Below are 16,569 nucleotides of genomic sequence, written 5' to 3'. Positions count from 1 at the left end.
CCCCCCCCCCCCCCTCCCCCCCTGCCGCCCCCGCCGAATCCCTCCACTCGTCTCTCTCACTCACACACACACTCACACATTCTCTATCTCTTCCCCCCCCCTCTCTCTCTCTCTCTCTTTACTCTACCCGCCCTATCGCCTCATCCACCGATTACAACGACATCATCACCACCGCAATCGCCCCGCTACGATTTCGTATATTTTTAACGAGCGGCTGCCCTTCGCCGGATGTTGCTTTCGTCACTCGGGCCCTGTAACCGAGCGAACAAACTCGAGATTATTTCGGTAAACGCTTTATAAAAATGAGGCTATCGACCCACCTTGTCCGACTCGTAAACAGTCCGGTAGCAATGCTTTAGCTACGATGGAAATACAATTGCAGTCGGAAACGGGTAGATTACAAAATGGGTAAATAAATGGGTTTCCTGTCGCGCCACGCCGATCGACGCTCATTCGCACCCTCGACTTTGCTTCGCCGCCGTACAAATGCACGCGAGCCCTTCACAACGCACTTGGATACGCGCAAACTTTGATTTCCGTTCAAGGCACGACCGAGAGGCTTTCGTTCGCCCACTCTCCCCCTCGCAGCACTCGATACCTCGATACCTCACCACCTCAGCCCAACAATACTCGGCTGGCTCCATCCTCGATATTTTTAACTCTAGCACAGTCGGATGCATCAATTACATTTGGAAGATCATTTGAATGTATGATCATAACGAATGGTCTGGGAGTGCGTAGGGAATTAGTCGTTTACTGCGAGTGAAATATTCTTTAAAGAGTCTTTACAATTATCGCCGAGATTAGATGTCGTTGTGTTACGATGCCATTCGGCTGGGAAATTGATTGGTGCAGAGGCGGGGGCTTCCGACACGTCCACGGCAACGTGTGCAGGGATTTTATTTTGATTTAACGTAAAATGTAGAGAGATAAACGCTCGACGCAGTCACCGATAAAACGATAGAACGATGATGTCAGGGGGTGGGGGGAGAAGAAGGAGTGAGAGAGAGAGAGAGAGAGAGAGAGAGAGAGAGAGAGAGAGAGAGAGAGAGAGAGAGAAATTTTCGATTCGTAAGGTTATTGTCGTTGACGATAATTCCATTTATGATAATAGGTGTTTCTGATACACAATTTATGATAAATTGTGTGTGTGTGTGTGTGTGTGTGTGTGCGCGCGCGCGCGCGCGCGCGCGCGTGTTTGTTAAATGTATTGAGCCACGACCATGGGTATTGGTATAAAAATGACAATGGCAGTAATTGTTGGTTTGGCGTTTTTACACGGCTTTGGAAATAAATTAGTCAAAAGCAATTAAAAGCAAAGTTTATGATAAGATGGTCAGTTAAAGGTAATCGATAATCGTGGTAGAACATTATTACTTATAAAATTGTCAAGGTATTTATGAAATAATCATTCGTAATTGTATTACCAGTTTATTTTGTTCAATAATATTATCTTACGATTCATCCGATTCATCGATGCTCATTAGAAAATATCGTTAACAAAGCAACATAAGACCAGTCCCGTTTAATGGCTATTTTCGCGTTAGTTATTTGATGTTTCAATTCCGAATGCTGAATTTCGCATGTCACATCCAAAGATGAAACATGGCTATTTTTATTTGTCATCGTATAAATACTAAATTGAAAAATACGATATCTTCTCGATAAACTATTTTCGACGTACTTGAATTCCAACTGCATTGAAGACGTCATATTAATTACTTTTGCAGTAAATAAATTTCTCAATTTAATAACAACAAATTTTGTAATCTATAGAAAATCATAATGCCAGTATTTCAAATCAAATAATCATTATTGATTCTGACGAATTTATAGTAATAATTGCTATGTCAGAGTGCACGTCTAAAGAATATTTCAAATCTCTGTGTAAAAGTACATTCGGAATATCCTTTCATTTTATATGTTTTTTTTTTTTTTTTTATCATGGCAAATACGTTATCGCGCAAAACTACTATAATATATCGATAGTAAAATATTAATACGAGAGGATCTAGATCACGGAATTTTCTGTATGTTTCTTTTATTTTCCCGTACCTCGTATGTATTCCGTCCATTATTTATAATTCATCTCAGCTTCATATTCCTCTCAATATTCATGTAGTTTTTGAAGTGAATTGAATATACTTAATTGATAGATATGAGACGATAATTTGTGTATTATGCGAACAACATTTTGCAGGATAATAACATTCGTTATAGGATCATAGGAACTTGCACGAACCTTGGAAATAAATGTAAATACCGCGCATCATCGAGTTCACTGACAAATCTCGTCTCGAATTACCTTCAACTTATTAGCTTCAACTTTTTCAATTGATTAGAATTCCTATGTGAAAGCAATTTGTTTGTTTGTTTGTTTGTTTGTTTGTTTGTTTGTTTGTTTGTTTGTTTTTTTTTGTACAAAAATCTATATTCACGATATGTCGACATGCCAGTACAGTGCAATAAAATATTACCTCATTCGCCATTTAATAATTTATATTATAAAGTGGTATTGTGCAATAAGACCGTAATGCCGTCAACACTTACTAATATTAAAAAGTTGAGTATTTAAAATGCTCGGGAAGCAAAGAAATTTGAAACTGTGGTAATAAGAACGTTTTTTCTTCTTCAATTGCAAACCTAACTTTTGCCAATGTTAATTAATTAATGCAAAATGATGCACCGACTGTTTTTATGCATAATATTTCAGATGCAAATTTTAAATTTACATTTTACATACGATTGTGAAACTCCTTTTTTCTTTTAAATAAAACTGCAGAATGAAAGCACAGCTTTTAGCGAGTATGAGAAAGGAAAGCAATATCGATATTGTACTCACAAGAGTGTTAATGTAAAAATCCATTATTTTTTTTTTTCTTCTTCTTTTAAAGTGCAGTCTAAGAATTGCCGCGTAAATGCTTAAGATTTGTAAATACTTGTCTCAAATTTTGACTGAAAATGCAATTTTGCATTAAAAAAAAAAAAAATTGTCATTAGAATATAGCCATTGTTATTAGAAGCATCAATTATTATACATAATTATTTCTTTGAGATTTGAAAATTATTAATAAATTAAAAATATGCCAACATTTCTATGTATTATGACATTTATGACAGTGGATATTATCATATAAGAGAAGATATTCTTAAGATCAAAATAAAAACGCAAAAAGCTTATATTTAACATTGAGAAGCAATTTATAGATGAGTACATTATTATTAAATTATGAAAAAGTATAAAATAGAAATTGTATTTGTATGTAATGATGTGATATTGAAATAGTAAGCTTGATAAATATATATTTTACCTAATAATTTTTCAGCTGATTTCAACGAGGAAAATATGTTAAAAATTCATTTTAAAAAGGTTACAATTAAGGCATAGAAACTTCCATTCTGTGTTTAAGAACGAAGAATGATCAAGTTAAAGTGAATGAAATATTTTGAAAATAATAACATATATTTGATTTTCAATGTTGTTCATTTAACGATATAATTATATACTTTATACTTCAACGCAATCTCAATTAGTAAATACATACATTTTTTCATTTTTTTTTATTTTTTTATTTTTTTAAATAACGTCATTATTAAATTAATATATTTAAAATTGTATATTTTAAATATAAAAAATCAATGATAATGTATGTCGAAAGATTTTCATCTCAATTGAAAAGATAAAATCATGATATTATTCATACGAAAAAATGTATTTCTTATAAGTAGATAAACTATTTGAAGATTAATACAATTAAAAAAATATATATCAAACATTATTAAAAAAAAAGAAAAAATGAAGTCAATAGTGCTTAATTTATCACAATGACTTAAATACTTAAAATGTATTTTAAGTTTTTTGTCGCTTTGGTTTGAAAATCGATTGAAAAACGAGAGAACATTGTCTAGACGTTACAAATCATTAATTATTAAAATGATGTATGCCATCTCTATATATTGCAATTTAGTTATATGTGTATCCTTCATTTGGATTAAATGAGAGAATTGCAATCACTAGAGTGCGCCAAAAATTTTTCTTTTCCTTATGGACTTATTGATAACCGATCGTTTGACTGAAAAATTTTCCAGTATTATTTCAATGTAATAATTTAATGTAATTAATTAATAAACAAAATGATGTAAATGCAGTATTATAATCATTAATTATATAAAGAAATGACTTGAATACGTTATTAAGAAAAGTGAGAGGGAAATAAAGTGTCAGGCTGTCTCATGGTATGGTTTTGACAAAATCATCCTTCTGACAACTCGTTACTCAAATTAGTAACAAAATTATTATAAACGATAAAGATAAAACTGTTAAACAATGAATGAGATCTTATAATATAACGGCAATGATCGATTGCTTGAAAAATCCTATGTAACTTATTTCAACGTCATAATAAACAATATAGTTAAAAATTATAGTTATACGTACTTTAATTTGTTAGTAAAATAATTGAGCACTTGCATGCATGTGTGTTTGTGTGTTTGTGTGTTTGTGCGTGTTTGTGTTTGTGTGTGCGTGTGTGTGTGTCTATATTTCAGAAAATTGACAATGTACACTTGAAGAGATAATAAGAAAAAAATACGAATAGTTGTTGGAGAAAGAAATATCTATGTTGCACTAGTATGACTCATAGTTCAAGCTCTTAATTAACTTTTATTCATTTCCTATTGTTTTTGTCGGCAGAAAAAGTTCGTTCGGGATAACGAAATTGGAGACTCTCCCCACTCGCCCACCAAAAATGAAACCAAAATGTGAACTTCGTGGTGTAAAGCTTCGAGGATAAATTGTAGAGAGGAACAAATAAATTATGCACTTTCAACGCGAGCTTTTCTCAACACGCTGTCCTTTAGTTCCTTTTTATTCCTTTAGCGCAAACATCTCTCTTCCGAGCTTTTGCGTATTCAATGTGCGAGTTCTCGTTCGTATACAGTAGTAAGGGGTGGTGGGCCTCGAGGGAGGCCGGAAAAAGAAGAAGGAAAAAGTCCTGGAAAAAGAAGAAGGAAGGGGCGATATGTAGTGACGGAGAACGAAAAAGTTTTAAGACTCCTTTACCCATCTAACGGCGAGCGAGATGAACGGCCTTATTTTATCTTAAAAAGACCAAACACTTCGATCGATAATTCATGGGATTCGTATATGGTTTTTGTACGTTCAAGTAGTCTGATCGAATTTACGGCACCTTCGGTTAAGGTTAACCTTAATGCGCTGTTCGCGTTTGTTTTGCTGCGACTCGTAAATCCGATACGTTAAAGTAAATTAATTTTCCACTTCCTATTGAGCTTTCACGTTTTCATTAAGCCGTTTTATAAGAATTCCGTAAAAATAAAAAAATCATTGTTTAAATTGTCGAGTAAGTACGATAAAATACCGAATTAATTATGGATTTATTGATTGAATACGACTGAATATGGCAATTGACAAATAGTTTTGACTGCTCATACGATCGAATATTATTTTTTCACTATTATCGACAGCCTTGGTTGTTCCCATCATATTATCTTGTAAAGATTTTACTTTTTTAATTTGAAATTTTTTTTAAAATATTTTCGAATATAATTATTGCTAAAATGTGTGGAGTAAGTAACAGAGAAAATATGTGGAATTTAAAAATTCCGGAGCACGAAGATTCATACACTCGTGATATTTTCTAAGAATGTATAAGCAATTTTTTTGTTTGTAAGGATGAGTAATTCGTTAATAATGAATTTAATAAAAAGTAATGTATTTTCAACGTATACACGAATTGAAAAAATAGTGTGAATTTATTTTTAGCGTTAATCATACGTAATGCTCGATTACATTATTTGCTTGTGCATTCATAAATACTTGAAGAGTCTTTATTAAAGATATTAAAGATATGCAGAGCGCAGACTTGAAAAAGTTAGTTTGCGCGTGACTGGAGTTGTGTAAAATAGAATCTCGTACCTGGTCGATGCGATTATGAGAAATTACATATTAAGCTTATTTGTTAAAAATGTTCTTTATGGTAACGATATGCAATTACCTAATAAATGAGAGATTGTACAGTTTGGAATATCACATCTCAATGCAAATGTGATAAATTCTCGAGCAATTTTTCAAGTTTTTCCTTGGATCCTAATACTGCTAGAACCAATGCAACTTCATGTTTTCCCCAAACTTTGTAAAGCATAAACATATCTACAGCCGCGTATTGTAGATTGTCCTCCAGGAATATTAAATGCTTGTGATTAATACCTTTCAGTATATTTAATTTTTCCCTGCACAAAATATTATAATTCCATTCTCAATGACGAATGTTTTCCAATACGTTGATTTCCAAAGTACTCGTTTATTATTATATGTATCCGAAAAATACTCACCCACTACATTCCCACTTGTATAAAATTTTTGATTTTGTTCTATCCTGATCAGCATTGTTGTACAAACGCAATAAGGCACGGGCAATCTAAATGAAAAGTTTAATTCAAATATCATTCCGATATAATTATATTGGATGTTGTATATATATATATATATATAATTACCGATATCGATAGATTGCCTGTACTCTTTAAAAAGCCACAATTTGCAATGCAGTAGATTGTGTACGTTGACGATCCTCGAAGTTTTTTCGAACGTAAGGGCGTAGTTTTAGATTTACATCTTTTTTTAGCCTTTGAATTAGGTTTTTTTAATTTTGCCTTCCTTCTTGAAATGTGTTTACTAAAAATTTTTATATTTTTGATCTTTTATTTTACCCAATGCAGGACGGAAGGTTTAATTTATATAAATACAATTTTTTTAAGGTTTAATTTAAGATGAAATATTACATTTTATTTGCACAGACATTTTCTCGCTTACAGTACAATCGTTTCATATACTTTTTATAACCTTCATGACATTTCGCTTTTCTTTTCATTTTTTTCTTTATGACATGTCCGGAAATATAATATTGCCGTGTTACTGGATTTTTATGATAAACATAATCATTGTGGAAATATTAATTGACATTAAATTTCAAACTTAATTTTTAATTGAATAATGAATGCTACTTGAGTAATTGAAAACAAAGGAATACTCTCACTGAATCTATTACTTCTAATGCTTCTATCCTAAAATAAATTATTCTATGTTTATGCACGCGCTCACGCACGTACCTACACGCATGCACCTATGCGCATGCACCTATGCGCATGCACCTACATGTGCGTACCTACGCGCATGCACCTACATATACGTACTTATGCGAACGCACCTACACATACGGCGCCTACGCGCGCGCCCCTACGCGAGCGCACCTACGCCAATGTACCTATCCGAACTCACCTATCCGATTGCGCAAACACGAAAACATAGGTGTTTGTCGAACGGGCGGGGGGGGGGGGGACGAGGTATTATAAACAATTAGTGTGTACTAATAATGAAATAAACATGCATAAATGATAATAATGATAATAATAATTTTTAATTGTATTATTATTATTAATTTTTGTTATTAATTATTATTATTAATTATTATTATCGTCAGAAGCCGAAGATCGTTGATTAAACGGAGCATAAATTTAATTTCTAAGAATATTATAAACCATATACTCTCGTTAGGCGTAGGGGGAAAATGTCATCAAGAGATAATTAATTGGTTGCTATGGCGCCCGAAAGGTTCTTACCATGACACGATAACGACATTAACCGACATTAACCGACATTAACCGATCGTTGATAAATAAACAACGAATGAGGAGAGAAATAGCGCTCGCTCAACGATCCTCCTAGTTCTCCTTAATACCGAAAAAAGCAATTAATAGCGCTACCGGGCAACATTGAAAATATCAACAAAATATCTGTCTATCATATGCGCCGGGGTGATAAGCGGCAATTTCAGACAGCAAAATAGCTCCGTATCATCTGTATTCTGTACTGCATGTAGTGTTTTTCTTGTATTTTCTCCCGATGTGTAGGTTAGGACGGCTAAATTTACAATTGAGGTTTTTCATTGTGAAACCGTAATGATATGCAATTGCTTGGCGATTAGCGTGCCAAAGTGGTCTCGGCGATTACGGACAGCTTTTTAATAAAGATTTCGGGTGTTTGCGCGCGTTAATGGGATAGCACGAAAATATTGTGGATGCTCGCGTGGTAATTGGCAGATTGCTTTCAATGAGCGCTCTTTTGAATAGTCCAGTGAGGTAAACTGGTTTGTGTCCGGAGCATCGTGGAGGTGAGTCGATCGTAATAATTGGGATACGAGTGGAGAAAAAAGAAAAAAAACGGCGAATGATGGCTAATGCAGAGGCAGCTATGGGTCGTCAATCTGGTGAAAATACCAGCTGGAGGAAAAATATTATATCTCAGCTGCGCGACAGAAATAGAACCCAAACACAATGCTTCTACGATCTAATTAGTTTGCGTAAGTTATAAATAGAGTTGAGTTTCGAATGCTTGGCCATGAAAATTGGCATTTTTGAATGTAAGAAGCTTTACTTTAATGCTTCGATGTTAGATTATAAATGAGGATAAATCATGACATTATGGGGTGTGAGCGAAGGAGGAAGGATTTATTATTATTTCGTGGATTATGTTTGCAGATAATCGTTTGTTTGACAATGCCAATACGTTGCGAGGTGAAAAATTGCAATTGTCGATAGCAAACGAGAAACTACGTTGCGAAGTATCTAGTGGTATACCGAGCTCCGGTGCTAATGCGGCTCTCGAGGCAAAATTATTGGCCCAAGCCGATGAATTAACGATGCTACATAGAAGAAGAGGCGAGCATACTCAGCAGATTGTAGATTTGAATAATAAAGTGCAAGAGGTAATGAAGGCACTTCAAATAAAAGAATCGAGGTACTTTAATTTATGTTATTTTGCTCCTACTTTTGCATTGTTTTATTGATTTTACAAAAATTTTTGTACCGTATAATGATGCGTTTGCGTTTAGTTTGGCCGAAAGCATAGAGATGAATACTAATTTAAATTCAGAAATTAAAAGGTGCATTTCGAAGGAAAGAGAATTGGAAAATGTAAATCAAATGTTGAAAGACGAACATCAGGCCTTGCAACTTGCTTTCGCATCGCTCGAGGATAAGCTGAGAAAAGCACAAGTACATTGGTTACAATCCATTTATACAAATACCCTTCATACTTCTAATGACGATTATTACTATTATACAGGAAGAGAACCGACAATTGGTAGACCGCTTAATCAAGTATAAGGCGAAGGATGCTGAGAAAATGAATGAAGAGAACGATAATTTTTTAAAGTAAGTAATAAAATATGTAGACACGTTTTTAGAATCATAATAATTATGCAACATGGTTAGTGTTAATTATTAATGTTGCTGCTTTTCTGTAATTGCACGATGTACATAGCATATTAAGTTTAAATTGTTGAAAAAAATTAGAAAATTGAAATAGTAAGGCAGAGGATAAAAGTAATAAAATAGTTTTTGAATTTGCTAGATTTGTTGGATCGTTGTAATAAATTCTGTGTACAAATAATGTGTATCTGCATCTGTGCTCGCCTGTGTGTGAGCAAGTTTATATTTTCATACAATATAATATATATATATATATATATATATATATAAATATAAAAATTATATATTATATCTTATAACGATAAAGATGCATTTATATATATGGTTGTAGCAGATTTATAAAGTTTAGTTGAAAACTTATTCGCATGATTTAGTGCATTAACTTTTCAATGAATATTATTTCATATATTAATTTATCGAAAGGATTTACTTAATTCGTTAGTTTGCATTTTAATACAATAGTTATATATTTATTATACACTCGCTAACTTTTAACAAATATTGTCCTTTCTGCTCAATTTTCTCCATGTTCTGCTTAACGTTATTTTTTATTTATATTTTTATCTTTGGTACATTGCATCTGCTTAGCCCATTATTTCCTCTGTTAAACAATTTTCTTTATGTGAATAAATATATTGGTCTCTACTATAAAATAATATATTTCGCTTAATTTTCATCCACCACATCTAGTTTCCGTAGAGCTTGCCACTTAGCCACTTCACTTTGCTTGACATTTTCGTTTCAGTGAGAGTTTTACCAGCCCCACAGCCTTTTTGATGCATTCCATTTCAAAGTTTGGGTAAGTTACAAATAAGCAAACGAACATTGCTATGAAAAAGATCATTAGTTTCTAACATGAAATAGCTTTTGGGCTGGTAGCGAACATCAAGCTACTTAATAAATGTAAAACAGTTAAAATAGAGAAACAAAATTTTATGCGAATGTTGATATAAACAAGTGCTTACAAGTATAGATTTGAGTTTGTAATTATATAGATGAATTTTCTCTTAATGAAACAGGTAAAAGGCTGATGTGTGTATTAGTCGTAGTATTCTGGATTTTTACTGTATTCAAATTTTTGCATAGTTAATTTGAAATAATGTATTACTAAATTAGAATTTGTTTGTGTCATAACAGGATTAATTTTAATCAATTTAGCGAAAAAAAAAAAAAATGAAATAAAAATATGCATGAAAATTAGACTTTGCAATAACAGACCTTTGCTTTTTTTACAGGAGGCTACTATTTTTTCAAATTAAAGATTCAAATTAAAGATACGGACTTATCATGATGTATTTATTATACTTCATTTCTATATTTCAATTTGCAGAAAACGACAAGCCAAAATGCAAAAAGAATTAGAAGATGCGGCAAAAGACACTAGACCTGCTAGTCCCGATCGTATAAATTTAAAGGAAGGAACAGCCAATCTAACAATGTCGGTGCCTACAGAAGTCTCCATCAAATTTGTACGTTGATGTCTGCATAAATGACTTGTTACTTATACAATGTTCTAGGCAAAATTTTTACATAAACTCAGTTGTCAAAGAGCGTGAGCTGCTTATCTTAAACTTAAGCATCGTATTGCATCGAAATCCTAATACTTAATGCAAAAGTCAAGGAATCATTTATTTTAATACTCATTTACTAACAACAATTCAAAATAACTGCACTTGATTCCAGTTGAAAATCGTTTAATTTCAATTATATGCATTATCTAGCCGTGAAAATTTTTTCAATAATTATCCGGAATAAATTGCATAATTCCTATAGTTCGTATATTATCTTAATACGTTTATTGTTAATACTGAGAAGATATTTATTAAAGTTATATATTGGTTTATAACTATTTATTGAACTGCGTGATATGGTAGATGATAAGATAATATACGTTAATACCGTGCTATATTTTATTTATAAAGTTGTATATTAGCATAAATGATATATATATTTACATAATTTCATAGATTTCAATAAGATTTTTGGATCGAAGTGAAAATTATTATTATTATTATTAAGTTTGAGAAGTAGAATTTAAAATTTTATAGTATTTGAATTATTATAGTCTTTTAAAAGAATTCTTGTTAAAAATTATATCTCTGTAATATAATAATTATCTAATACATATATATATATATATATATATTTTTTTTTTTTTTACATTGATTTATTTCAATATACGATATTGCTTTTATACGTACAATTAATTAGAATAAAATTAGAGAATCAGTGTCAAGTATCTAGACTTTATAGCTTAAAAAGAAATGATAATTTCTAGATTCAATATTCATTGGTACTTTTAGAAATGAACTCATTTTTGTAGAGTTTTATTGAATAATTATGTATGTTAACATTGTTTGGCGCAAAAAGAGATTTAAGTCCGAATTTTTACAATTTTATGTTAATAGATAACAGTTTTCAATCATTAATAGTAATTTAATTATTAATGAGAATAGTACGTTAGACGTTCATAAAAATTTCAAACATTTTGATATGCAAATTTATAGAATGTAACTTATTCGAGTGATGAGCATTAACAATATTCTATAGTATAGATAGATATATAAAATTATATCTATAAAATTATAAAATATAGCTAATATATTTTTTAAATTTATATATCATGAACTTTTATAAAAAAAATTCAAATATTTTAATATATAATAGAATTTAATATACAAACAAAGAATTTAGAAAAAGGAAGTTTGATGTAAAATATTATATTTATTCGTATGGGTCACTGTCGGTCGGAAAACTACAAGAGCGTTTTGATTATTTTAAAATTTGTATTGTATTTATAATTGTTATAACAGTTATCATCTTTATAATTATATATATATTTCACTATGCCCGATTGATGAAAAATTATAGGTTAAAATAAGAAAATTTGATGCTGTTATACTGGCTAAATTAAATTCTTTTTATCATTTTATATATTAAGTATCTACAGGTACAGATTAGTTAAAACTTTTGACATTCTTTCATGGCATTTAAAAATTTATTTTTAAGAAATAAGAACTTATTCCTTTTGTCTTAGGATTACGTTTTCTATATATTGATGAGTATTGTCCGTCCAACGTTAAGTATTCAAACATTCCAATTCGGCATAGAAAATAATTTTTAATATTTCTATATCTTATAATATAGTAATCTATTGTTGTTACCGTAATTATAATATTAATTTTGATCTTTTTAGTTGAATATCCAAACTGGCTAAAACTACTAATGTATTTATGCAGTAAATTATTAATTATCACATCTTTATACAAGAAGTTGATAATTATAAGATTTATTATCAGTTAATTATTACGTTGTAAATTGACAACACTACGTATTTTCTAGTTAATCATGGTTTCTCAAATAAATATAACAATTATTGGATACTTTTTTTTTAATCGATAAACGATAACAAACCTTCTAGATAAAAATAGCCTAACGATTACTTTTGCAATAAAAGACGCAGATTTATGACCTTCTTGCTTTATCAGTTTTAAAAATTTAAAAAAAAAAATTATTAAAATGTGAATTTAAAAAAATGCGATAAAATATTTGATTTTTTCATAATTGTGACTGACACGACCTCTTAATAAAACGCTTACAAAAAGTATTTGTTCTTAAAACTATCTATTGTCTACAAATTTTTTCTTTTGAATTAAAAAACCTTTCGGTTAAATTAAGAATTCTATTGGAATTTAAAGTGTAAGTAAATATTTATCAAAAATGAACCGACAATCAAATAAAAATCTAAAATAATAGGATTTATAATATATTTCAACAAAGAATTTAATAAGACGCATTACATGCCAAATGCATTTTTTGATTTTATTTCTAATTTTTATTTTATTGCACTGACTTAATAACTTTACTCAATTTGACCGATTATTTATTATTATTTTCAACAGAAGAATCTATGCGTGACAAATGTTTTATTTTGCTAGTATATTTAACTATTCATCTTCGAAATTTTTATTGTAATATCTTTAAGACCAAATTGATTCTTTATATTATAATTTTAATTTTTTAATTCAAATTAATTGAAAATCATTTCTTCGTAAAAGCAGAATAATAATTCTTTTAAAAAAATGTATCGTTTTACGATGTCTTGTATAATATCATCATTAATGTGTATAACAAGTTTCATTGAAGATATTTTATAAATATAAAGAATATAATATGAATATAAAGAAGTACTGCACTGACAAAGCAATATCGAACTCAATGAAAGTTCACATAATGAACATTGATAGTCCGAAATTGTTATTTATAATAATAAATACGTTTTCAAGCTAGGATTCAATTACGAGATTTAATAAAATAATCATTAATTATTTATTATTAGGACATATGATAAACTGAAAAATGTAACCATAAATTTTGAAAAGATAAATTCCTGTACATAAACTAGTTTTTATAATTATAATAATGCAGATCGTAAATTCGGTTATATTAATAAAGATAAGAATTTTATGTGAGAGATAATTTTAAAATAACTTTTACTCTAAGTTATATAACAGAATTTGTTTTTAAAATTTCAGAAATCGATAGATGTAGTGCAAATAAATGATTTTAATGATTTGCTTATACAATATTTTTCTTAATAATCTCTCTCTATATAAATAAGTAGACGTGGTTAAAAAATACCGGTAGATTTTCATAAAAAAAAAAAAACTAAAATATATTTGTAATATTTATAGAGTTGTTTTTGGAAGCGTCATAAAATTATTATTTCAATGGAGTTTCATTCTTATAGTGTTGTAAGGTATCGCTAAATTGATGTTATTATGAAACAAATTGAACAATAATTTGATCTTTTATATTGAGTCTTCTCTAAATAATATTGATTTAAAGATAATGTAAAAAGAAATAGTCATATTTCACGTATAAAAATTATTATGTAATAATAAATATACATAATATTAAAAATTATTATGTAATAATAAATATGCATAATATTACAAATTATTATGTAATAATAAATATACAATGAAATGCCGACGTTGATTGTAGATAGTACGATTAATTAATTGCATCCTTCTTTTTTTTCTTTTATCATAGATAATTAAAAGTAGAAAGGAGTTTTATTTCTATAGAAATTTTTTTCTCTTCTAACGGGAGCGTATTACTTATTTATTGAATTACATTACTCTAATTTGTGCAAACAGATAGGCTTTTGAAAATATAAAAATTTTTTGTTAATTTTTTTATGTGTCTATATATATATATATATTATAATGAATATTTTAGAATAACAGCAAGAAAAACCTATTAAATGTAGTTGATCGAACAAAATATTATTCTATACGAGATTATTTCTAGTATGTCCGTAAAAATATCCAAAAATACTTTTAAATTTAAACTTTGTTACTAAGCTTTTATATATTACTTAATGTGTGTGCGCTTTTTATGTAGGGTTGAAAATAAAAATTTTTTCCATGCTATGATCGGTTTCGTATAATGTAGTATATGTTTATCTTATATTATACTACAATATCATATTTCTAATATAAATTTTGTCAGTAAAAAACAAAAAAAAAAAAAAAAAAAAAAAAAATAGATCTTATTTTATCGAAAAACATAGGTCAGATCTATTTTATTAGGGCTCATTCCATTCAACATCCAATTGGTGGCACGTACGAGTCTTTTTAACAGTGGAAAACAGCAGGGTCGTCCAAATGTTTGTAAGTGTAAAGGTTATTGCAACATGCGTCTATATAAAGTTGACCCGAGTGCGGTAACAAACATAAATCTTTAAATTGTTCGCTTACACTATTTTATACGATGTATGTTGCTGTCCGTATAATTTTAATGAAGTAAATTATAATAAAAAATATACGCGATAAATATTTTACGATACAGTTTTGTCAGTGTGGTAGTATCGTTATTACTTATTTGAAAAATTTTCTACTTTAAAATCGGATATTCAATCTGTTATTATGAATTTTAATTTATTTCAACATAACAAGCTAAATCAAGTATTCTTAACTTAAACAATAATAATGCTTTTAAAGTATTTATATTATTCTACTTTGCAGTGCTGATTTTCATTGGAAGCATTTAATTTGCTATTCAGACGAGTAATAAGTATCCGTTGGTGCGGACATCTTGTATATTCCGTAAATTTTTTTTTTTTTTTTAACGGCGATAACGCTTACAAATACCTATGCTTTAACAATGGCAAAATAGACATAAAAACTAGAAATAAAATGAATAATAGATTCAAGTAGACAGTTGGATTGAAAATTTTGCATATTGTCAATGGGTCTTAAATCTCTTTTGCAAATAAATTTTACACTCCTATCCAATTAAATAATAAAGTAGTAATCAAGTTAATGTACACGCGATTCGTCGAATTAGGTTCGATCTGGCAAGTTTTGCACACATCGTAATACATTAGTTTTTGGCATCAATCGATCGCGTACGAATATGAGGAATTTAACGCAACAAGTATATATATCTGCTCAACATACATAAATGTAAATGAAATATAACGCGCATGCAATTCAAAGTTTAAATTTGGTGCTTGAGCGACGTGTTCTAATGCGCCGAACTCAATCCATCAACGCGATGAGTTTTTCGACGTTAGAGAGAATCTCGTGAAAAGCCCGAATCGCATAAGGATTTTAATCTGCATGAGTAGTCAAAGTAATGCATTTCGAGATCTCGCGAACTGCCATCACTCCCCACCTCGTCTCACTGTTCCACTATTGCCCACTTGCAAGGGTATATTCAATGTGTGCATGGCTTTTGTAAAATTTTATTAGTTCCCATTTTCTCGAGGAAACGTTCCCACTCTCATACATCATATTCTGTCTCTGAATGTTTACCATGATGAATCGGTTGAATGTAATGAAACACCAACCCCGTTGCAGAACGCACACGAAGGCGAGGTGAACGCTGTCAGATGGTCGCCCACCGACAGAATTCTCGCTACTGGCGGCGCCGACAGGAAAGTCAAGTTGTGGGATATAACCAAAGGTAATTAATAACCATCTTACGCGTTATTGCGAGCACGTACAAGCATTCAGGGAGTATCGCTTTTCATATTCGAGTGGTTACGACCGCAACCGATTCAGAATGCAATCGAGATTTATTCCTCCTTTTAAATACTGAACCAACATACGAGAACTATTCTATTTGCACTACTGCTCCAATTTCAAGTTCAAACACATTCACTTTACGAGATTACGAGTAATGCGTTATGTCTATATTGAATTACATTTTAACTTGTGTGCGGACTGTTTCTTTAAATTAAAATAATTATACCTTGCGAGTACAAAAATG

General features: G+C 30.2%; 2 protein-coding genes across 2 annotated transcripts; one reads left to right on the top strand and one right to left on the bottom strand.

Annotated features, from left to right (window-relative positions):
- Window positions 1-5,902: 5,902 nt before the first annotated feature.
- LOC105362234 (uncharacterized) lies at window positions 5,903-6,906 on the bottom strand. Its single transcript, XM_011499612.1, has 5 exons — window positions 6,802-6,906; window positions 6,517-6,694; window positions 6,352-6,437; window positions 6,015-6,249; window positions 5,903-5,935 (listed from the first exon to the last, which is right to left on the bottom strand). Exons 1-4 carry the CDS (start codon window positions 6,888-6,890, stop codon window positions 6,054-6,056), a joined length of 549 nt encoding a protein of 182 aa, XP_011497914.1. The 5' UTR covers window positions 6,891-6,906; the 3' UTR covers window positions 5,903-5,935; window positions 6,015-6,053.
- Window positions 6,907-7,871: 965 nt separating this feature from the next.
- Window positions 7,872-16,332, top strand: Atg16 (Autophagy-related 16). The gene is made up of 7 exons (XM_011499611.1): window positions 7,872-8,378; window positions 8,557-8,815; window positions 8,910-9,072; window positions 9,143-9,231; window positions 10,034-10,087; window positions 10,619-10,757; window positions 16,158-16,332. The coding sequence occupies exons 1-7, from the start codon at window positions 8,246-8,248 to the stop codon at window positions 16,269-16,271; spliced, it is 951 nt and encodes a 316-aa protein (XP_011497913.1). The 5' UTR covers window positions 7,872-8,245; the 3' UTR covers window positions 16,272-16,332.
- Window positions 16,333-16,569: the final 237 nt, after the last annotated feature.

This window comes from Ceratosolen solmsi, unplaced genomic scaffold (assembly GCF_000503995.2).
Source record: "Ceratosolen solmsi marchali unplaced genomic scaffold, CerSol_1.0 scaffold35, whole genome shotgun sequence".
In the NCBI taxonomy this organism is placed as follows: domain Eukaryota; kingdom Metazoa; phylum Arthropoda; class Insecta; order Hymenoptera; family Agaonidae; genus Ceratosolen; species Ceratosolen solmsi.
The sequence above is the reverse complement of the archived record's forward strand: the minus strand, read 5'-3'. Positions and strand labels throughout refer to the sequence as shown.

Excerpts from the sequence above, each read along its gene's own strand:
- Atg16 (XM_011499611.1), top strand. The coding sequence starts at position 8,246 with ATGATGGCTAATGCAGAGGCAGCTATGGGTCGTCAATCTGGTGAAAAT. Across the intron at positions 9,232-10,033 it reads GAGAACGATAATTTTTTAAA|TGAGAGTTTTACCAGCCCCA; the intron begins GTAAGTAATAAA and ends TTTTCGTTTCAG. Across the intron at positions 10,088-10,618 it reads CATTCCATTTCAAAGTTTGG|AAAACGACAAGCCAAAATGC; the intron begins GTAAGTTACAAA and ends TTCAATTTGCAG.
- LOC105362234 (XM_011499612.1), bottom strand. The coding sequence starts at position 6,890 with ATGAAAAGAAAAGCGAAATGTCATGAAGGTTATAAAAAGTATATGAAA. Across the intron at positions 6,695-6,801 it reads AATGTCTGTGCAAATAAAAT|TAAACACATTTCAAGAAGGA; the intron begins GTAATATTTCAT and ends AAAAATTTTTAG. Across the intron at positions 6,438-6,516 it reads CAGGCAATCTATCGATATCG|ATTGCCCGTGCCTTATTGCG; the intron begins GTAATTATATAT and ends CTTTTCATTTAG.